At 38.6% G+C, this 23,605-nt stretch overlaps 2 protein-coding genes across 2 annotated transcripts in view; one reads left to right on the forward strand and one right to left on the reverse strand.

The window, feature by feature from the left end:
* HMMR (hyaluronan mediated motility receptor) overlaps window positions 1-1,554 on the reverse strand; it is a 36,437-nt gene extending 34,883 nt beyond the window's left edge. The window contains exon 1 of the mRNA XM_032337101.1: window positions 1,387-1,554. Coding sequence (XP_032192992.1) covers window positions 1,387-1,432 — 46 coding nt within the window. The 5' untranslated portion in view covers window positions 1,433-1,554. The remainder of the gene's footprint in view (window positions 1-1,386) is intronic.
* A 220-nt stretch (window positions 1,555-1,774) lies between these two features.
* On the forward strand, window positions 1,775-8,777 carry NUDCD2 (NudC domain containing 2). Its single transcript, XM_032337106.1, has 4 exons — window positions 1,775-2,273; window positions 4,295-4,343; window positions 4,570-4,721; window positions 8,285-8,777. The coding sequence occupies exons 1-4, from the start codon at window positions 2,085-2,087 to the stop codon at window positions 8,366-8,368; spliced, it is 474 nt and encodes a 157-aa protein (XP_032192997.1). The 5' UTR covers window positions 1,775-2,084; the 3' UTR covers window positions 8,369-8,777.
* Window positions 8,778-23,605: the final 14,828 nt, after the last annotated feature.

Raw genomic sequence — 23,605 nt, forward strand, 5'->3', positions numbered from 1 at the left:
AGTATCCACCTCATAGTTGTTGGGATTACTGGAGTAATTGGAGAACTCACTACAGTGCTCACATATGCATAAAGCATCAAATAAATGATAATTACTCCTGAAACAGTGAACCTGGAATATTGTGCATTGGTAAAACCACTTTCATCTATTATAAAGAAAATAAACTCTTCTTAAAAGACACACTGCTGAGAGAACTTAGAGAAGGTTCTCTCAATATCCAGGAAACAATATATGCTTTGGTCTTTCAATTAAGAAAATAAGCTTGTAATAAAAAAGAAAATACGCTGTGCTGATCCGTTTGCTCTCTTGGCCTTCCTATGTGAGCAGAGTGATTCTTATTTACATTTGCATTTTGGCTAACAAGTTAAAGATGCAACAAGTGACCCCTAAAAAGGGTGTATTATAATGGCTAAATCATGGGCTTTGATGTTCAACCAAACCACTTACTGGCTGCTCAGAACAGTGACAAAACCGGTTTCCTCACATGCAAAATGAGGACAGTATCAATACCTTCCTCACTGGGCTGTTGGACTAGATAGAATAGGGAACCAGTCAGAATAGCGAACACCATAGCATACACTTTGCATGCATTCAATGATGAGTGCCTCAGTAACCATATCAGTCTTCCAGGTGAGTGTGCTGACTATGAACCACAGTGGTTAAAAAAAGCACACGATGGATTCATGGAGGCTTGATTTCTTGATGTCCTGTCTCAGTTCTGCTGGTTTGGTTCTGTAACACTGCGCAAATCTATGTCTCGGCTTTTTTATCAGTAAATAATGAATAATAGGATAACCTCTCAGGGATGTTGGGGAGTTAAAAAAAAAAAAAGAACTAATAATCAATGTAAATACTTACTATGGTGACTGGGGCACTATCGTGTTACTTCATTACTAATGTTTTCAGTAAGTGCTGCCACCATATTCTCACCCATAAACTGCTTTTTTACCAATCATCCTTCTTTTATTCCCGAATGGAATATCCAAAAGAAATCCACAAGTTCATGCGGAAAGCCGCTGGTCAAATGTCTCATCAGCGAGGTTTCCGCACTTGACCATCACACAGCGCCGGCAGTTTCCTGATCCCGACTCCCTCTCCTCCGCTTTCCTTTCTCCACCGCACTAACTGTTCATTGGCTGTATTCTCCAGTCGAATGTAAACTCCACGAGGCAGGGGTTTTGCCTCATTCACTGCTGTATCCTTATCACTCGGAATAGTATTAGGCACGTAGTAAATGCTTAGTATGGCTTTTAGAAAAACTAATCAATGGAATGAGACCCATCGCGGCCCTAAAAATTGCCTATTAGCCTCGGATGAAGGGCACCAAAAAGGGCAAGTGCGTCGTGACAACAAATCCCGACCCCCAGCTCCTTTCCCCGTACGCACCGGAAGGGTCATTGAATCGTTTCAAGGGCGCCTTAGGAAAAGACATGCTGACGATCAGCTCCACAAACAGAAGGTCACTATCGCCCCTCCGCCACTTTGTGCCGCTTATTCCAGCCCACTCACTCCGAATTCAAACCTCCCGGCTTATTCCCCGCCCATCTCTAACGTCAGCAGATTTGAAAACCAAAATCCTGGGCACACCAATCCAGGACGGGAACACCTACGAGCATGCGCACCTGTCTTCGCCGCGCCCAATTAGGGCTTCTGTGAGTTTAGGTAACTAGCCAATAGGAGACTAATATTGCCTCCTCCCCCACCCTGGTCCAATCAGTCCTGGCGTTACTCAATTGTAATATCCGTACTAGCAACATTTGCGCAAGCGCATTTTATAGCTGAGAAGTTCGAGGGTACGCTTTTGGCGTCATATTGGTGGCAGTAGAGGGAGTTCTAGTTTTACAGGTTCCGACCTTCTCCCACCGTTCTTTGGGTGTAAACTTCCCCGGATTTTTAATTCTTTTAAACTGCCAGCGTCCTAAATGGCCACTGAAAAGGAAAAAGGAACATGCTGAGACATCAACCTGCATCCCTGCGCATGTGCAGTGACCTGAGCTGCGAGTCCTGGGCGTGGCCTGAGCGTGGACACTTCGCGCTTGCGCTCATCTCGCTCCGTGCGGCTGCTGCCGGGAGGCTCCTGGAGTATGTCGGCCCCGTTTGAGGAGCGCAGTGGGGTGGTTCCGTGCGGGACGCCGTGGGGCCAGTGGTACCAGACCTTGGAGGAGGTGTTCATTGAAGTTCAGGTGCCGCCTGGCACTCGCGCCCAGGATATCCAGTGCGGCCTGCAGAGCCGGCATGTGGCGCTGGCCGTGGGTGGTCGCGAGATCCTCAAGGTAGTGGCAGGTCGGGGCTTGTGCTCAGTTTCTTCCCGGCCTCTACGTCCCAGGGTCCTGAAGTGCATTTTTTCCCGTGAAAAGACTGTTTGGAAGGCCGACTAGCTTCTTTGGCCGAAAGAGCGGTATCATTGGCCTGGTTTTGGTCTGCTCGGAGCCCCCTCTCTTAACTAGTCCCGAGTTAACGTAGAGATTTGAGTTTTCCGGCTTTATTTCTAAACCAAATGAAGCTGCTGCTTTTGTGCCTCTGCGGGTCGTCACTTAGATCTTTAAAGGAACAACTATTTATAGGACGTCTATTCCAGGCACTGATGAGTGTTGAGAGGTCAGCGGTGAACAAGACAAAAGTTTCCTGCGCTCAGGTCATGTTCTTGCAAGGAGGCATAATAAAGCTAGCCTAATAAATGTTCAGGCAGTTACAGGACAGTAAAGAAGAAAAGAATAAGGATATCGGGATGAGGATTCAGAGATGTTGTCAGGTGATTTATTTTTTTCATCAAACTTAGAAAAATTTTGCATGTTCGTGGAGTGGTTAAGGAGATAGTTTCAGAGGTGTTTGAAGAAAATACCACTCTTATTCTCATCATGTCCGTTGGACCTGTTAAATTCAATAACGTTGAAGTTAGATTTCTTTCCCACGTTAGATGCTCAAGGTGTTTGATGACAGTGTAGTGAAGTGGTGAAGGGAGATTTTTCAATGTAGGATACCTGGCTGTGTCATTTTTATAATTTTGTAACCTCGGGCAAGAGATTTTTCAGTGTGTCTATGCCTTCACCCACAAAGTATGGTAATTTTTTTTTTTTAAAGATTTTATTTATTTATTTGACAGAGAGAGATCACAAGTAGGCAGAGAGGCAGACAGAGAGAGAGGAGAAAGCAGGCTCCCTGCTGAGCAGAGAGCGGGATGCAGGACTCGATTCCAGGACCCCGAGATCATGACCTGAGCCGGAGGCAGAGGCTTAACCTACTGAGCCACCCAGGCGCCCCCAAAGTATGGTAATACGATGATAGGATTGTTTTGAGCATGACATGGTATCCAGGGGAATTAAGAGCTTGGACTTGTTTCTGTCATGTAAGGAGTACACACTACATATTATTTATATGGAAATGCTTTAAGTGCCTCAGAGGAAAGAAAGATTCATGTGAAAGACATTTGATTTGTGTCAGTTTGGATCTTACTGACTTTTCTGGATAGTTGTGTGAATCATAGTTTCCTGAACAGTGGTTTAAGATTACAGTTCAAATTTCTTTTAGTAATTCCAGTAACTTTGGGAATTTAGCAGTAATTTCAGGATTTTAGGTATACATTTAAACCAGTAGGATTTTTTCACACTAGTACTGACATATTGAAAAAATGTGTGTGTTTTTTTTTTATATGACCTTTTAATTTAATTTCCTAAAACTTAAATTTGACAAGTAGCAGCAAATCAAAATGGATTTGAGCAGGTGTATTCTCTTTTTAAATTTAACGTTTTCCTGATTTTTCTTAAAACAACAGTTTCTGAAAAATCAGTCACAGCTAATCTGTATCAGAACTACAGTATGCACTTTAAAATTTTTTTGGTGCTGGATTGCCCAACAAAGAGTTTGAACCAGTTTTTTAAAGTTTAAGAGATACCATTTATTAATTTCAGCCGGAAAGCTCTTCTAGGAGTTCTTTTCAATAGGTAAAGTTAAATCATTTCAGATATTAATTCACATTTGGCTCTCTGATGAGTAATATTTATTCATCTCCTAAAAATTAAGAAGCCCTGATCTTTCTTTAGAGGGCTCTGTGTTTTTTGTCATAGTAAATATTTCAAGCAAGGTAAACTTGGTTTCATTCCATTTTCTAGGAGGAAAGATAGGGTTATGTACCCAGCAATATGTTGGAAAGGTATAAAGTTTTATCTCCTTACTAACCGAACTAGATAGTTACATGTGGATTAGATAGAAAATTAGGAAAGTCTTAAATCATGAAAACCTTATAAAGATTAATGAAATATCAATGTTTTTAGTACTTTATGTATTTATTTTTCAGGGCAAGCTCTTTGATTCAACAATAGCTGATGAGGGAACATGGACTTTGGGTAAGGGTAATCTATAATTCTTGGAATGTATTTTTAAAAATTAATTTTGTCTTAGAACTTAGTAGGTTTCCCTCTGTTGTATTAGGTCCTTTGTCTTTGCAGCTTTGGAAGAGAATAGTAATGGAAATGTATTGAAAATAATTGTATGTCAAGATTACCTAATGATGTTTGAAAATACGAAATCCAATGATGAACTCTAATTTATTTGTGATTCTTATTTGTTTAGAGGACAGGAAAATGGTCCGTATTGTTCTTACAAAGACAAAGAGAGATGCAGCAAATTGTTGGACTTCTCTTCTGGAATCTGAATATGCAGCTGATCCTTGGGTGCAAGACCAAATGCAGAGAAAACTTACATTAGAGAGATTCCAGAAGGAAGTAAGTCAGAAGAATGTATGAATATGTATTGTTAAACATCTTAAAATCCTAGAATAATTATTATTGAAATTAAAACTCAAATGTAGTTATAAAAATTACAAAAGCTCTTTAGAGGAATTTAAGTGAAATCGTTATAAAAATGACTGGTCTTTCTTTGTGTGGATTTTATTTTTTCAAATTTTCTGTAGAGGAATTTATTCGTACTGTCTTGATTTCAAAGTTTAAATTTATTTAATGTACACCAGTAGGGTAAGTGAACTCAAAAAATTCAGTCATTATAGGGGCGCGTGGGTGGCTCAGTGGGTTGGTTAAGCCTCTGCCTTTAGGTCAGATCATGATCTCTCGGGGTCTTGGAATCAAGCCCCGCATCAGGCTCTCTGCTCAGTGGGGAGCCTGCTCCCCCCCCCCCCACCTGCCTCTCTGCCTACTTGTGATCTCTGTCAAATAAATAAAAAAGTCTTTACAAAAAAAATTTAGGGGCACCTGGGTGGCTCAGTGGGTTAAGCCTCTGCCTTCAGCTCAGGTCATGATCTTAAGGTCCTGGGATTGAGCTCCGCATCGGGCTCTCTGTTTTCGGGGAGCCTGCTTCCCCTCCTCTCTGCCTGCCTCTCTGCCTACTTGTGATCTCTCTTTCTCCCTGTCAAATAAATAAATAAAAATCTTTAAAAAAAAAAAAATTCAGTTTAAAGACTTACATAGTGTAATGAAGTAAAAGTCCCTTTCATCAACATCTCTCCATTATGTGCTTCTGTCTTTTTTTTTTTTTTAAAGATTTTATGTATTTATTTGACAGGCAGAGATCACAAGTAGGCAGAGAGGCAGGCAGGGAGAGAAGAAGGGAAGCAGGCTCCTTCTGAGCAGAGGGATCATGACCTGAGCTGAAGACAGCTGAGCTGAGGGCAGAGGCCTTAACCCATTGAGCCACCCAGGCACCCCCTTTGTGCTTCTGTCTTATTTTTATCTCATTGATGTATTGGTTTGCTACTCTGTCTTTAACATAAATGCAGGATTACACTATGTGCATTGTTCATTTTGTTTTTTTTTTTCCATTTAATAATACATCTTGGGTCTCTTTTTCTACCAGTACATATAGATAAAACTTGTTCCTCTTAACTGCTTTAGAGTGTTTTCTAGCTTGAATGTACCAACATTATTTAGCTATTTAGCTATTCCTTTTTGATAAGATTTGGATTTTTCAGTTTGTATCTGTTTGAAACAAAATTTATGCTTTGATCTCTGTAGAACTATCCCATGTTCTGTTAATTTATGTAGGAGAAGAATTACTGGATCAAAGCACTGTTAAAAGTTTTGATGGATAATTTCTTTCTATCTGATGGTGATTTCCAAATACGTATCTCTAGTCTAGACTTTTTTCCCAAATATTGGAGTCACATTTCCAATTCAACATCTCCACTTCACAATCTGACGGACATATCAGACTCGACATATTCAACATGAACTCTCTAACTTCCTGCTACCATTTCTACCTCTAGTCTTCTAATCTTGGTTGATGGAAACTACTTGATCAGACCAAAAAACAAAAATGGGGAGTCATCCTCCACTCCTGTCTCTCTCTCACACAATGTGGCCAATTTGTTAGGAAACCTTACTGGTAGTACCTTCCAAATATATTCAGAATTTGTCTACTTCTCACCACCAACTCTACTACCATTCTGATCTAGACCATCTGTAATGACTTGCCTAGATTACTCTTAAAACCTTCTAATTGTTCTCTTTTACCCTTGCCAAGCTACAGTGTTCTCAAAATAGTGTAATAGTCCTTTTAGCATGCAGGTCAGAACACATTGCTTCTCTTCTCAGAACTCTTTCATTCTATCCAATCTGGTCCTCCATGATCTCTCCTTCTTCTACTAGGCTCCCCTTAACATTATTCTGATCTAGCCATACTGGTCTTTTTGTTATATTTGAACATTTTAGGCCATTCCTTTTCTGTCCTTTTGTCTACAGTGTTATCCCAAAACTTGGCTAACTTCTTCACTGTTTTGAAGTCACTGCTCAATAAAGTATACTTTTGGGGCGCCAGGGTGGCTCAGTGGGTTAAAGCCTCTTCCTTTGGCTCAGGTCATGGTCCCAGGGTCCTTGGGATTGAGCCCCGAATCTGGCTCTCTGCTCAGCAGGGAGCCTGCTTCCCCCTCTCTGCCTGCCTCTCTGCCTACTTGTGATCTCTCTCTCTCTCTCTTTAAATAAATAAAATCTTTAAAAAAAAATGTACTTTATCTTTCATCATCCTGTTTAAATACTTAATCTTCTCATTTTCCTTACTCTACTCTGGTTTTCTTTTCTTTTTTCATCTTCTGTAACACTTAAACACCAACTTTTAACACTTTGGATCAGGGGCTCACAAACTGGCCTACAGGTGAAATCTGACCTGCTGGTTGTTTCTTTCTTTTTCTTTTTTGATTTTTTTATTTTTTGAGAGAGAAAGAGAAATCACAAGTAGGCAGAGAGGTAGGCAGAGAGAGAGAGAGAGAGAGAGAGAGAGAGAGAGGGAGAGGAGGAAGCAGGCTCCCCACGGAGCAGAGAGCCCGATGTGGGGCTTGATCCCAGGACTCTGGGATCATGACCTGAGCCTAAGGCAGAGGCTTAACCTACTGAGCCACCCAGGTGCCCCCTGCTGGTTGTTTCTGAAGTAAAGTTGTACTGGAATACACCTGTGCTCATTCATTTGCATATTGCCTATCTTATAGTAATACCAGACTTAAGGAGTTATGGCAGAGTATATGGCTTTCAAAGCCTAAGATATCTAATTACTTGGCTCTTTACAGAAAACTTTGCCAACCTCTGCATAAACTTCTGGTTTATTATTTGTGTCCTCCTGTAAGAATGTCAGTCCACCAGTGCAGGGATCTTTGTTATGTTCACTCTTGAATTCCACTTGCCTCTAATGGTGTCTTTTAAACAGTAGGAACTCTTTTATTTATTTATTTGACAGACAGAGATCACAAGTGGGCAGAGAGGCAGGCAGAGAGAGAGGAGGAAGCAGGCTCCCTGCTGAGCAGAGAGCCCGATGTGGGGCTCGATCCCAGGACTCTGGGATCATGACCTGAGCCGTAGGCAGAGCCTTTAACCCAATGAGCCATCCAGGTGCCCCAGTAGGAACTCTTAATAAATGTTTGTTGAATAAATGAAATGCCCTCCAAAAAGACTAAAGTATGAGATAGTATTTCCTAGAATTGTTATGAGGATTGAATATGTTGATAAATGCATAGCTCTTAGAACGCTGCTTGGCATGTAATAAACTTAAAATTATGCTAGTTATTAAAATCTGTTTTTGCACTCATACTAAAGTATATGTTTGCCCATACACTTGTCAACTTGTAATATACATACTGATCTTTTAAGTATTTGTAGATCTGAAAGTTGAAATATACATCCTAGTTTTAAGTTCTATTTTGGTGATTACATCTTTTGACATATTTATTGGCCATGTAGATTTCTTCTTTTGTCAATTGCTAGTTTATATCTGTACCATTTCCCTTTTGAGTTACTTACATTTTTCCTTAAAAGATTTATTTTATCATAGTTTTTTTCATGTCTTTTAGAATCCTGGTTTTGACTTCAGTGGAGCAGAAATCTCAGGAAACTACACTAAAGGTGGTCCAGATTTCTCAAATCTTGAAAAATAACTACTGCTTTTCTTTTGCTGCATTCTGTGGATTCCAGCAAAGTTGCCAACATAAAGGAACAGATTATGTGGGGGAAGGAAAATGTGGATACCTGCAGTTAACAAATTGCAAAATATATTTAACTATGGTTCTAAAATTGCATTCAAATATCATTTACATAGGAAACATCTTAAATACTGTGGAAACTATTCTACTGATATAGAGTAACTTTTTTTGGACTTGTTTTTTTGCTCAGCATGAAGTTTTATATGCTGCATTTTACTAATTTCATATTTAACCTGTATTTTTAATACAAAAAACATTAGGGTATAGATCATGTGAAATGACCGGTGCCTTCAGGGACAATTAAATTTTTCTTTCAATAAGTGTAATGCAGGAATAATGTTCAATAAACTTTTCTAAATAGGAATTGTGCACCCCTTTGTGTAAGTATGCCAGTTCACACCAGGAGTTACATTACTGAGAAAAATTTTAAGGAAGGAAAAAGCCCACAAATATATTCTGAGTAAGTTCATTTTAAGAGTTAATGAAAATTTCTGAAGTAGTACATTATTCCTTGGGAGATGAATTTGTCAAGAAATTGAAAAATAGAAATTTAACAATCAGAATCGATTAATATAAAACAAACAGTGAAGTGAATGGGATCATTGGGTGAGTCCTTTGTATGAGACAAAAAAGCAAATAATTAATGTTTATAAATCAGGAACATAATTTTGCTCTTCAGTGATCCAGACATATAAGGAAGGATTGTCTTAAAATTTTATTTCATTATTTTTATGTCCTTTTGAATTTTAAAATCTCTCTTAAAGATTTTATTTTTAAGTAATCTTTACACCCAATATGAGACTTGAACCTGCAACCCTGAAATCAAGAGTTCCACACTTTACAAACTGAGCCAGCCAGGTGCCCCTGAAAAATATTTTTAATAATCCCAAATGTATAGCCAAGTTATATGTAAAGTAAAAAGGACTATTTTCTTCCTGACTTGTTTGTAAGTTTATGATATGACACTGCATCATCTCTGAGTACCTTAGTATATATTTCCTTCAGAGGACATGCTGTTACATCACTATAATACAACCATTAAAATCAGGAAATTAGCATTGGTACGTTATGACCATCTAATCCTCAGATCTTTATTGCATTCAAGTTTAACTCATTGTATCAGTAATGTTCTGTATGGCAAAGTGGTCCAGTCAGAATCATGTGTTGTCTTTAGATTAGATGTCAGTTGTCTGGTCTGCTTCAATCTGGAACAAGTCTTCATTTTTTTCTTGACTTCTACAACCTTGGCACTTTTGAATATTATAGGCTAGTTTTGTACAAAATCCTCATTTTGAGTTTTGTCTGGTACTTCTTCATGATTAGATTCAGGTTATGCATCTTTGGCAGGGATGTTACTGAAGTGATGCTGTGTTCTTACTGCATCCTATCGTGAGTTAGTAATTTTGGTACATCTTTTTTCTGTTAGTATGATCACTAAATAAGTGGTATCTGTCAGTCTTCTCCACAGTAAAGCTATTCTTTGTAGGTTTGTAATTATTTTGTGGGAAGGTAGCTTCAGAGTACTACCCTCTTTCTCATCAAACTTCCAGTTTATTTGTATCTTTATTGATGCATAATTTCCTGCTTTATTTAGTAGATTAGAATCTATTACTTGCATTATTGTGATGCTAAACAATTTTTTCTTGACTTAGCTAGTGGAAAACTATTTTAGATGACTTCTATGTCCTTTTGACATGTCCCATTATTATTTGAGTAATTTCTTATTTTCTGGCACAAGTTATACCAGACTTATGCTTTCACTGCCCTAATTGAAGAGTAAGCCATGTTTTTAAGGTGCCATGCATCTCTTAAATGGAGAATTGTATTTAGAAGCCAAGATTTGGGGGTGCCTGGGTGGCTCAGTTTGTTAAGCAGCTGCCTTTGGCTCAGGTCATGATCCCAGGGTCCTGGGATTGAGCCCTGCATAGTGCTCCCTCCTCAGTGGAGAGCCTGCTTTTCCTTCTCCCTCTGCCTGTTGCTCTTCCTACTTGTGCACTCGCTCTCTCCCTCTCTCTCTCTCTCTCTCTGTGTCAAGTAAATAAAATCTTAAAAGAAGTCAAGATTACTGTGCTAGTGAACAATTGCTATTTGTGTATAATGCTTATATATACAGCTATATTTATTTCTATATATTGAGAACCATGAGTTCACACAAACTTTCATGTCTAATCCCATGGAGTTCATTTTCCTTTTCTCCCTTTCTATATTTATAACAACAGTGAGAAGTTGATTCTGATTATCCTCAATATATTTGGTTCTCTGTTCTCGGTCATCTCAACGTGAGTGCCTTCCTTACTCTACTCAGGCTCCAACATCCTGCAGTGAGCAGGGATAGCCTCACTGTCTTGGACTCAAACACCCCATTGTGGGCCACTGAATCTGTCATACCCTTTGGCAAAATGGCCATCTTGTTCACTTTAACAAATAACTTTAGGAATAAGTTTTTGGGGAAGAGGCTTTTTTTTTTTTTTACATTGGCTTCTCCTTGACTTTCAAAGAAATTTATATTTTGAGTAAGCAGAATAAAATTAACTCTCCTGTTCATAGTATGTTTTTTGAATTTTTAGCATGTAGTTTCTGTTTATAGTTTTGTGAATTTTTAACATGTTAAAGGTATCTGTAAGCACCTTCAAAGTCAGGTGATTGAACAGTTAACAGTTAACAGTTACTGTTTTTTGGTTTTTTTTTTAAGTGAACTCTACACCCCACATTTGGCTCAAACTCGTGATCTTGAGATCGAGTGTTTCGTGCTCTACCAGCTGAGCCAGCCAGGTGCCCCCAGAGTTTTAATAGTTTAATCACTACAAAAGCTTAATGCTCTTTCTTTGTAGTCATACCACACTCCTAGCCTCAAATGCTGGAAACCACTGATTAAGACGTGTATTTATAGTTTTGTCTTTTCAAAAATGTTTATCAGTGGAATCATATGTAATCTTTTTTTCTTAAAGGTTTATTTATCCATTCTAGAGAGAGAGAGTGAGCGAGCTTGGGGAGATGGGGTGGAGGGGCAGAGGGAGAAAATTCCCCAAGCAGATTCCCAACTAAACATAGATTCTGATGTGGGGCTCAATCCCTTGACCCATGAGCCCATGACCTGAGGGGAAACCAAAAGTCATGCCCTACTGACTGAGCCACCCAGGCACCCTTTTTTTCTTTTTAAACAGCTTAATTGAGATATAATTCACATATCATACATTTTACCCATTTAAAATATATTAGTTCAATGATTTTTAGTATAGTCATCTATTCAACCATCATCATAGTCAGTTTTCATTCTCATCATCTCAAGAAGGCCCATACCTTTTAGCTATCAACTCCCTCCACCCCCAACCAAGTGATAACTAATTTGTTTTCTATCTCATAAATTTCCCTCTTAGTGATATTTCAGATGCATTGAATTATGAATTCAATAATAATAATATAATAATTATTATAATAATTATTGAATTATTGAATATGTGGTCTTTTGCTGCTGGCTTCCTTCATTTCGCACAGTGTTTCATCCATGTTCTAGTATGTCAGTATTTCATTCCTTTTCTATGGCTGGGTAATATTCCATTTATCCATTATCCATTTGTCAGTTGATTGACATTTGGGAGAATTCTACCTTTTGCCTATTATGAATCATGCTGCTATAAACATTCAGGTTAGGGTACCTGAGTGGCTCAGTTGCATAAGTGTATGCCTTCGGCTCAGGTCATGATCCTGGAGTCCCTGGATCAAGCCCCAAGTCGGGCTCCCTGCTTAGCAGGCAGCCTGCTTCTCCCTCTCCCTGCCCCCCCCCCCACTCATGCGCCTGTGTCAAATAAATAAAATCTTTAAAAAAAATAAACATTCAAGTATAGGTTTTTATGTCTATGCATATTTTTCTTATCTAGTAATAGAATTTGGAGTTACATGGAAACTATGTCTGATCATTTGAGGAATTTCTAGATTGTTTTCCAAAATGGCTACACAATTTTACATTCCCACCAGTAGTATTTGAAATTTCTAATATCTCCACAAATTTGCTGACACTTCCTACATGATTTTTTAAATTTTAGCCATTCTAGTGGATATGAGGTGGTATCACACTGTGGTTTTGTTTTCTGTTTCCCTGATGACTATGTTGAGCATCTTTTCTTGTGCTTATGGACTATTTATGTATGTTCCTTGGAGAAATGTTCATTAGTATTTCCTATTTTTTACTGGGTTATCTATTACTGAGTTGTAAGAGTTCTTTATATATTCTGTATACAAGTCTCATATAATTTGCATTTATTTTCTGTTGTGTAGGTTTTTTTCATTTTCTTGCTGGTGTCTTTTAAAGCAAGATTGTTTTAAATTTTGATGTATTTTAGTTCATTCTAGTTCATCATGCTTTTGGTATTCTAGTTCATTCTAGTTCATCATGCTTTTGGTATCATGTCTAAGAACATGGTGATCCCAGGTTATGAGGATTTTTTTCCAGTGTTTTTTTCCAAAAGTTTTATTATTGTGTGTTTTACATTTAGATATATGACCCATTTTAAGTTATTTTTTGTGTAAGCTGTATAATATAGGTGGAATTTCATTTTTTGCATGTGGATGTCTATTTGTTTGAAAATTTGTTGAAAAGACTGTTCATTCTTCAATAAATTGCTTTTGCACTTTTGTCATAAATCAATTGCTGTTTATATGGGTCTGTTTTTGGTCTTTCTGTTCTACTGATCCATGTGTCTATCCCTTCACAAATACCAAATTGCCTTGATAATAATTATAGCTTTATGGTAAGTCTTAAAATTGGGCAGCATGAGTCCTTCAATTTAATTCTTTTTCAAAGTTGTTTTGACTGTTTTAACTTTCTTTGCCTCTCTGTATAAAGTTTAGGATCAGCTATTTTCAGTCTATCTCCAAAAAGTCTTGCTAGGGTTTTCACTGGTATAGTGTAAGTCTTACAATCCGTTAGCATGGGGCATTTCTCTATTTAGGATGTCTTTGATTTCAGTCATGAGCATTTTGTGATTTTCAGCTTATAGAATACTTAGATCTTTTCTTAGATTTATTCCTAAGGGTACCTTTTCTGGAGCTGTTGTAAATGATACATTTTTTTGAAATTTGTTTCTAATTGTACATAGCTAGTGCATAGAAATGTTTGATTTTTGTTTATTGAGCTTCCTGTGACCTTCCTAAACTTGCTTATTCTAGAAGTTTTTTTGTTATGAATTCCTGGAATTTTCTTCATAAACCACAAACAGGAGGTTTTATTTAATCTCTACTACTCCATATGTCTTTATCTTTTCTTGCTTCATTGCACTTGCTAAAGAACAGAAGTGGTGTAAGTGGCCATCCCTGTCTTGTTTGGTTTTCAAATTTTGATTTGATTGCTTCTCAAATTTTGAAACTGCTTATATTTTAACACATCCCAAACTTGGTCATGGAGGTTTCCTGCCATTTATGTATCTAGATTTGTTTGTTGAAGATTTTCGTGTCTATTCACTGAGATACTCGTCTCATTGATTAATTTGAGATATTGGTCTCATCAATTGTTACCTTTGTCTTGGTTTGGTACCAGGGTAATGCTACCCTTATAAAATGAAGTGGGAAGTGACTCTTCTACTTCCTAGAAGAGATGTGTAGAATTTGTGTTGTCTTCTTTCAGTATTTTATGGTATTTGCCAGTAAGATTTTAAACAACAAATTCAGTTTTTTAAAAAAGAGCTTACTTAGGAATTCTAGTTTATTTGTTTTAGTTTGGTTTAGTAAAGTGCGGGTAGTTCTTCTATTTCAAGGAATTAATTTATTTAACTTGATGTGCATTGTTTGTGTTGTTTCTTTAGTGCCCTTTTAACAGCATTGTCTCTTTCAGTCCCGAGATTGGTCATTACTTTTTTTGTCATTCTTGCTAGAGATTCATCACTTTTATTGCTTTTAAGGAAGAATTACTTTTTGGCTTTATTGATTTTCCTTATTTTCAGTTTCATTGATTTTTTTAATCCCTCCCTTTTTTATGACCTTTTCCCATCTGCTTGCTTTGTGGGTTTATTCTGCTCTTTTTCTAGTTTCTTTATGTGGAAGCTTTGAGACTTTTTTTTTTTTCTTAATAAAAGCCAATTGATAATGTGAATTACTCTAAGCATTCATTTAGCTACATTTTATACATTTTGATATTTTCATTCAGTTCAAAATATTTTACTCTTGGGACGCCTGGGTGGCTCAGTTGGTTAAGCAGCTGCCTTCGGCTCAGGTCATGATCCCAGCGTCCTGGGATCGAGTCCCACATCGGGCTCCTTGCTCCACAGGGAGCCTGCTTCTCCCTCTGCCTCTGCCTGCCATTCTGTCTGCCTGTGCTCACTCTCTCCCTCTCTCTCTCTGATAAATAAATAAAATCTTTAAAAAAAAAATATTTTACTCTTTAGAATTCCCCTTAGAGCCCTGAATTATTTGAAAGTATGTTATCTCCAAGTGTTTATAGATTTTTCTTTTACCTGTATTAACTTCTAATTTATGATCAGAGAACATACTTTATAATTTTAGTTCTTTTAAATTTCTTAAGGATTGTTTTGTGGCCCAGGATATGGTCTGTCTTGGTGAATATTCCTTGTGGATTTTTTTAAAATTAACATATAATGTATTATTTGCCTCAGGGGTACAGGTCTGTGAATCATCAGTCTTACACAATTTATGTCACTCACCATAGCACATACCCTCCCCAATGTCCATAACCCAGCCACCCTATCCCTCCCCCCAACCCCCTAGCAACCCTCAGTTTGTTTCCTGAGATTAAAAGTCTATAGTTTGTCTCCGTCCTAATACCATCTTGTTTAATTTTTTCCCTCCCAACCGTCATGACCCCCGCCCTGCCTCTCAAATTCCTCATAGCAGAGAGATCATATGATAATTGTCTTTCTCAATTGACTTCTTTTGCTTGGCATAATGCCCTCTAGTTCCATCCACGTAGTTGCAAATGGCAGGATTTTTTTTTTTTTTAAAGATTTTATTTATTTATTTGACAGACAGAGATCAGAAGTAGGCAGAGAGTCAGGCAGAGAGAGAGGAGGAAGCAGGCTCCCCACTGAGCAGAGAGCCCGATGTGGGACTCGATCCCAGGATCCTGGGATCATGACCTGAGCTGAAGGCAGAGGCTTTAACCCACTGAGCCACCCAGGCGCCCTTGTTTTTTTTTCTCTTTCTTTCTTTTTTTTTTTTGCTGGCTGCATAGTGTGTGTGTGTGTGTGTGTGTGTGTGTGTGTGTACATATGTATGTGTGTATATATACATATGTATATATACACATGTTTATCCATTCATCTTTTGATGGACATCTAGGTTCTTTTCATAGTTTGGCTATTGTGGACATTGCTGCTATAAGCATTAGCATGCACGAGCCTCTTTGCATCACTACATTTGTATCTTTAGGGTAAATACCCAGTAGTGCGATTTCTGGGTCGTGGAGTAGCTCTACTTTCAACTTTTTGAAGAACCTCCATACTCTTTTCCAGAGTGGCTGCACGAGCTTCCATTCCCACCAACAGTGTAGGAGGGTTCCCCTTTCTCCGCATCCTCACCAACATCCGTTATTTCCTGACTGGTTAATTTTAGTCATTCTGACTAGTGTGAGGTGGTAGCTCTCTGTGGTTTTTATTTGTATTTCCATGATGCCAAGTGAGGTTGAGTACTTGTTCATGCGTGTTTTGGTCATCTGGATGTCTTTGCAGAAATGTCTGTTCATGTCTTCTGTCCATTTCTTGATTGGATTATTTGTTCTTTGGGTGTTGAGTTTGGTAAGTTCTTTATAGGTTTTGAATACTAGCCCTGTCTCTGATACACCATTTTCAAATATCTTTTACCATTCTGTCAGTTGTCTTTTGGTTTTGTTGACTGTTTCCTTTGCTGTCCAAAAGCTTTTGATCTTGATGAAGTCCTGATACTTCCTTTTTGCCCTTGCTTTCCTTGCCTTTGGCGATGTTTCTAGGAAGGAGTTGCTGCCTGTGTTCTCCTTAAGGATTTTTTTTTTTTTAAAGATTTTATTTATTTATTTGCCAGAGATCACAAGTAGGCAGAGAGGCAGGCAGAGAGAGAGAGAAGAGGAAGCAGGCTCCCTACAGAGCAGACAGCCCGATGTGGGGCTCCATCCCAGGACCCTGGGATCATGACCTGAGCTGAAGGCAGCGGCTTAACCCACTGAGCCACTCAGGCGCCCCTCTCCTCAAGGATTTTGATGGATTTCTGTCTCACATTGAGGGCTTTCATCCATTTTGAGTCTATTATTGTGTATGGTGTAAGGAAATGGTCCAGTTTCATTCTTCTGCATGTGGTTGTCCAATTTTGCCAACACCATTTGTTGAAGAGACTCTTTTTTCCATTGGACATTCTTTCCTGCTTTGTCGAAGACTAGTAGACCATAGAGTTAAGGATTCATTTCTGGGCTCTCTATTCTGTTCCATTAGTCTATGTGTCTGTTTTTGAGCCAGTACCATAGTGTCTTGATGATGACAGCTTTGTGATAGAATTTGAAGTCTGGAATTGTGATGCCGCCAAGTTTGGTTTCCCTTTTCAACATTCTTCTGGCTACTCGGGGTCTTTTCTGGTTCTGTATAAATTCTAGGATTCTTTGTTCCGTTTCTGTGAAAAAATTGATGGTATTTTGATAGGGATTGCATTAAATGTGTAGATTGCTTTAGGTAGTATAGACATTTTCACAATATTTGTTCTTCCAGTCCATGAGCATGGAACGTTTTTCCATTTCTTTGTGTCTTCCTCAGTTTCTTTCATGAGAACTTTATAGTTTTCTGTGTACAGATTCTTTATTTCTTTGGTTAGGTTTATTCCTAGGTATCTTATGGTTTTTTGTGTGACTGTAAATGGGATTGACTCCTTAATTTCTCTTTCTTTTGTCTTGCTGTTGGTGTATAGAAATGCAACTGATTTCTGTGCATTGATTTTTATATCTGGACACTTTACTGAATTCCTATATGGGTTCTAGGAGTTTTGGAGTGGAGTCTTTTGAGTTTTCCACATAAAGTACCATATCATCTGCAAAGAGTGAGAGTTTGACTACTTCTTTGCTGATTTGGATCCCTTTTATTTTTTTTCTTGTCTGATTGCTGAGGCTAGGACTTCTAGTACTATGTTGAATAGCAGTAGTGACAGTGGACATCCCTGCCATGTTCCTGACCTTAAGGGAGAAGCTCTCAGTTTTTCCCCATTGAGAATGATATTTTCATAGATGGCTGTGAAGAGTTTTGATCAAGAAAGGATGCTGTACTTTGTCAAGTGCTTTTCCAGCATCTATTGAGAGTATCATATGGTTCTTGTTCTTTCTTTTATTAAGGTATTGATTGATTTGTGGATGTTGAACCAACCTTGCAGCCCAGGAACAAATCCCCCTTGGTCATGGTGAATAATCCTTTTAATGTACTGTTGGATCCTATTGGCTAGTATTTTGGTGAGAGTTTTTGCATCTGTGTTCATCAGGGATATTGGTCTGTAATTCTCCTTTTTGATGGGGTCTTTGTCTAGTTTTGGGATCAAGGTAATGTTGGCCTCATAAAATGAGTTTGGACATTTTCCTTTCATTTCTATTTTTTGGAACAGTTTCAGACAAATAGGTATTGATTCTTCTTTAAATGTTTGGTAGAATTCCCCTGGGAAGCCGTTTGACCCTGGGCTCTTGTTTGTTGGGACATTTTTGAAGACTGCTTCAGTGTCCTTACTGGTTATGGGTCTGTTCAGGTTTTCTATTTACTCCTGGTTCAGTTTTGTAGGTAGTTTATGTGTCTCTATGAATGCATCCATTTCTTCCAGATTGTCAAATTTGCTGGTGTATAGTTGCTCATTATATGTTCTTATAATTATTTGTATCTTGTTGATGCTGGTTGTGATCTCTCTTCTTCCATTCATGATTTTATTCATTTTGGTCCTTTCTCTTTTCTCTTTGATAAGTCTGGCCAGGGTTTTATCAGTCTTATTTATTCATTCAAAGAACCAGCTTCTTGTTTCGTTCATCTGTTCTGTTGTTCTTTTGGTTTCTAGTTCATTGATTTCTGCTCTGATCTTTATTAATTTCTCTACTCCTGCTGGCTTTAGGCTTTCTTTGCTGTTCTTTGTCCAGCTTCTTTTGGTGCAGGGTTAGGTTGTGTACCTGAGAGCTTTCTTGTTTTTTGAGAAAGGCTTGTATTGCTATATACTTTCCTCTCAGGACCTTTGCTGCCAAAGATTTGAACAGTTGTGTTTTCATTTTCATTTGTTTCCGTGAAATTTTTAAGTTCTTTTTTAATTTCCTGGTTGACTCATTCATTCTTTAATAGGATGCTCTTTAGCCTCCATGTATTTTAGTTCTTTCCATCTTTCCTCTTGTGGTTGAGTTCTAGTTTTTAAGCACTGTGGTCTGAAAATATGCAGGGAATGATCCCAATCTTTTGGTACCAGTTGAGACCTGATTTGTGACCCAGGATGTGATCTGCTCTGGAGAATGTTCCATGTGCAGTAGAGAAGGATGAGTACTCTTTTGCTTTGGGATGGAATGTTCTGAATATATCTGTGATATCCGTCTGGTCTAGTGTGTCATTTAAAGCCTTTTTTTCTTGTTGATCTTTTGCTTAGATAATCTATTTCAGTGAGGGGGGTGTTGAAGTCCCCTACTATTACTGTATTATTGTTGATATATTTCTTTGATTTTGTTATTTATTGGTTTATATAATTGGCTGTTCCCATGTTACGGACATAGATATTTAAAATTGTTAGTTCTTCTTGTTGGACAGACCCTTTAAGTATGATATAGTGTCCTTCCTCATCTCTTATTACAGTCTTTGGCTTAAAATTTAGTTTATCTGATATACAGATTGCCACCCTAGCTTTCTTTTGATGTCCATTAGCATGGTCAAATGTTTTCCACTCCCTCACTTTAAATCTGGAGGTGTCTTTGGGTCTAAAATGAGTTTCTTGTAGACAGCTATCAATGGATCCTGTATTTTTTATCCATTCTGATACCCTGTGTCTTTTGATTGGGGCATTTAGCCCATTTACACTCAGGGTAACTATTGAAAGGTATGAATTTAGTGCTGTTGTATTGCCTGAAACATGACTGTTATTGTCTGTTGTTCTGTTCCTTTTTGGTCTGTTACTTTTAGGCTCTCTTTGCTTAGAGGACCCCTTTCAATATTTCCTTTAGGACTGGTTTGGTGTTTGCAAATTCTTTTAATTTTTGTTTGTCCTGAAAGCTTTTAATCTCTCCTTCTATTTTTATTTTTATTATTATTTTAAAAAATATTTTATTTATTTATTTGACAGAGATCACAAGTAGGCAGAGAGGCAGGCAGAGAGAGAGAGAGGAAAGCGGGCTCCCTGCAGAGCAGAGAGCCCAGTGTGGGGCTCGGTCCCAGGACCCTGGGATCATGACCTGAGCTGAAGGCAGAGGCTTTAACCCACTGAGTGACCCAGGCGCCCCTCTCTTTCTATTTTTATGAGAGTGTAGCTGTATATAGTATTCTTGGCTGGATATTTTTCTTGTTTAGTGCTCTGAATATATCATATCAGTCCTTTCTGGCCTGCCAGGTCTCTGTGGATAAGTCTGGTGCCCATCTAATACTTCTACCATTGAATGTTACAGAGCTCTTGTGTTGAGCTGCTTTCAGGAATTTCTCTTTGTCACTGAAACTTGTAAGTTTTACTATTAGATGATGGGGTATGGACCTTTTTTTTTTTAATTGATTTTTGAGGGGGTTCTCTGTGCCTCCTGGATTTTGATGCTTGTTCCCTTCCCCAAATTAGGGAAGTTCTATAATCTGGTCCCATATACCTCATGCCCCCATCTCTCTTTCTTCTTTTTCTGGGATCCCAGTTAGTCTAATATTGTTTTGTCTTATGGTGTTACTTATCTCTCGAATTATCCCCTCGTGGTCCAGTAGTTGTCTTCTTTTGCTCAGCTTCTTTATTCTCCATCATTTGGTCTTCTGTATCATTAATTTTCTCTTCTGCCTCATTTATCCTAGCAGCGAGAGCCTCCATTTTTTCATTGCACCTCATTAATGGTTTTTTTTTTATTTCAACTCGGTTAGATTTTAGTTCTTTTATTTCTCCAGAAAGGGATTCTCTAGTATCTTCCATGCTTTTTTTGAGTCCAGCTAGCACCTTGATAATTGTCATCTGAACTCTAGTTCTGACATATTACTAATGTCCATATTGATTAGGTCCCTAGGTGTTGGTACTGCCTCTTGGTTTTTTTTGAGTTTTTACACCTTGTCATTTTATCCATATGAGAGTAGATGAATGAGAGAACAAAATATAAAAAGGGTAGCAATGACCCCAGAAAGATATACCTAACCAAATCAGAAGAAACTGTAAATCGGGGAGAGAAGAAAGGAGGAAAAAAAGAAAAAAAAATATATATATATTAGGCTGGTGAATGTAATAGAGCCACACACTTGATTCTGGGTGTATTTTGGTCTGTTAGAAGAAACTGCCTCCCAACATTTTAAAGAAAAAAGAATATATATATGTACAAAAATAAGGATAAACATGATGAAGGGATGGAATATGATTGTAAAGATGAAAATTTAAAAAGATTCTAAAAAGGGAATTGATGAGATAAGAAGTTGGTTGAAAAAAAGAAAAAAAAGGAAAGAATCTTATCAGTCTAGAGACTAGAACAAAACCATGCACTAGGTTTAGGGTCTATTTTGATCTATTAGAAGAAACTCTATCCCACAATTTTAAGGAAAGAAAAACCTATATGTATATAAAAAATAAGATTAAATACAATGTAGGTATAGAATATGACTATAACAATGAAAATTATAAAAGATTTTTAAAATGGTATTGATAAGATAAAATAGTTAAAAATGTTAAAATAGAGGAAAAATTTTAAAAAATAGAATAAGAAAAAATAAAATTAAAAAATTTAACTTTGAGGGACGCCTGGGTGGCTCAGTTGGTTGGACGACTGCCTTCGGCTCAGGTCATGATCCTGGAGTCCTGTGATCGAGTCCCGCATCGGGCTCCCAGCTCCATGGGGAGTCTGCTTCTCTCTCTGACCTTCTCCTCGTTCATGCTCTCTCTCACTGTCTCTATCTCAAGTAAATAAATAAAATCTTTAAAAAAAAATAAAAAATAAAATCTTTTAAAAAAAAATTAACTTTGAAAGACTAAAGAATCATAGGAAAAAGCCATGACTTCTTTGTGCTGTGTTCCTGTATTTCTGAGGTTTTGCATTTCTCATTGATCGGTGGTGGAGTTTGTCTTGGCTGGATGTTCTTGCTGATTTTCTGGGGGAGGAGCCTATTGCAGTGATTCTCAAACATCTTTCCCCAAGGCTTAACTGCACCGCCCTTGCTAGGGGCCAGGCTAAGTAATCTGCTCAGATTCGCTCTCGGGAACTTTTGTTCCTGAAGGCTTTCCATAGAGCTCTGGAGGACGGTAATGAAAGTGGCGGCCTCCCCGACTCCGGCCCAGAGTAGCCTAGAGCCGGAGCCCCATTCCTCAGTGTGCCTTCAGAGAAAAGCAGTCAATCTCCCCCATCTCCTTGGTCTCCACCTGCACTTTGTGCTCACTCAGCCTCTGACCGAGCATTTCTGTCTCCGGCGCACCGCCCCTTTTGGAGTCTCCAAACCCAGCAGATTCCAAAGCGGGTTCCTGCTCCCGGAGGAGGAAGCAGGGGATCTCCCCAGATCTGCCACTTGTGAGGTCCATGCTTGAAGAATACTGGCCTGACTGTGCTTTGGATCACGGTTTAAGGTAATCTGAGCTGAGAGCGCACTCCTCGGCTCCATCTCTGCAGCTGACTTCTCCCTCCGATACCTGGGCACTCTGCTGCACTCAGACAGCCCTAGTCTTTTTGTGACCCTGCGGGTCCTGAGACCACACTGTCCCTGCCAGGGCTCCAACCCCACTTAGCCTCTTGAGTGATGTCCCTGTGGAGTGGATTCCACTTCTGAAAGTTCTGGTTTTGTGCTCTGCTGTTCTATGGCTTGCCGGGAGCCTACCCCTCCCCCCGCAGTTTCTCTTTCACTATATCACCTCGGATTCACTTCTCCTACATCCTACCTTCCAGAAAGTGGAAAGTGGTCGATTTTCTGTTCCTAGAATTACTGTTCTTTTTCCCTTCAATCTCCTGTTGAGTTTGTAGGTTTTCAGAATGGTTTGATAATTATCTATCTTAACTCCTAGGACGTGATGATATTTAAGTCTCCTACTGTTCCACCATCTTGCTCTCCCCCACCCCATGTGTAATTTAAGGGAATGCTTATTCTGTTGTTTTAGGGTGAAGTTTCTTATGTTAAGTAGATCCAGATGGTTATTGGTGTTCCTCATTTTTTTCTGTTCTTGCTGATTTCCTAGTAGTTCTATAGATTACTTAGAGAGTATTTAAGTCTCCAGCTGCAGTTGAAGCTTTGTGTATTTGTCTTTTCAATGCTGTGTCTGCTTCTTGTAAATGAGGCTCTGTTGTTTGGTTCATACAAATTTAGGATTGTCAAGCCTTTTTGGTGAATTGATTTTTTAAAAATTTAATTTAATTTTTTTGGTGTCTGTTCCAAAATTCATTGTTTATGCACCATACCCAGTGCTCCATGCAATACGTGCCCTCCTTAATATCCACCACCAGGCTCACCCTACCCCCTCCCCTCTCCCCCCCCAAATCCTCAGTTTGTTTCTCAGAGTCCACACTCTCTCATGGTACGTCTCCCCCTCCGATTTCTCCCAACTCACTTCTCCTCCCCATCTTACAATGTCCTCTGTGTTATTCTTTATGCTCCACAAATAAGTAAAACCATAGGATACTGGACTCTCTCTGCTTGACTTATTTTACTCAGCATAATCTCCTCCAGTCCCATCCATGTTGATACAAAAGTTGGGTATTCATCCTTTGTGATGGAGGCATAATACTCCATTGTGTATATGGACCATTTCTTTATCCATTCGTCTCTTGAAGGGCATCTTGGCTCTTTCCACAGTTTGGAGATTTTGGCCATTGCTGCTATGAATATTGGGGTACAGATGGCTCTACTTTTCACTACATCTGTATCTTTGGGGTAAATACCCAGGAGTGCAATTGCAGGGTCATAGGGTAGCTCTATTTTTAATTTTTTTTAATTTAAAGATTTTATTTATTTGACAGAGTTCACAAGTTGGCAGAGAGGCAGGCAGAGGGGTGGGGGAAGCAGGCTCCCCACTGAGCAGAGAGCCTGATGCGGTGCTCAGTCCCAGGACCCTGGAATCATGACCTGAGCCAAAAGC

The sequence above is a fragment of the Mustela erminea genome, chromosome 3 (assembly GCF_009829155.1).
Source record: "Mustela erminea isolate mMusErm1 chromosome 3, mMusErm1.Pri, whole genome shotgun sequence".
Classification (NCBI taxonomy): Eukaryota; Metazoa; Chordata; class Mammalia; order Carnivora; family Mustelidae; genus Mustela; species Mustela erminea.

Coding starts and splice junctions, on each gene's coding strand:
- NUDCD2 (XM_032337106.1), top strand. CDS start 2,085: ATGTCGGCCCCGTTTGAGGAGCGCAGTGGGGTGGTTCCGTGCGGGACG. Junction 2,274..4,294: donor GTGGTCGCGAGATCCTCAAG/GTAGTGGCAGGT, acceptor TTTATTTTTCAG/GGCAAGCTCTTTGATTCAAC. Junction 4,344..4,569: donor TGAGGGAACATGGACTTTGG/GTAAGGGTAATC, acceptor TTATTTGTTTAG/AGGACAGGAAAATGGTCCGT.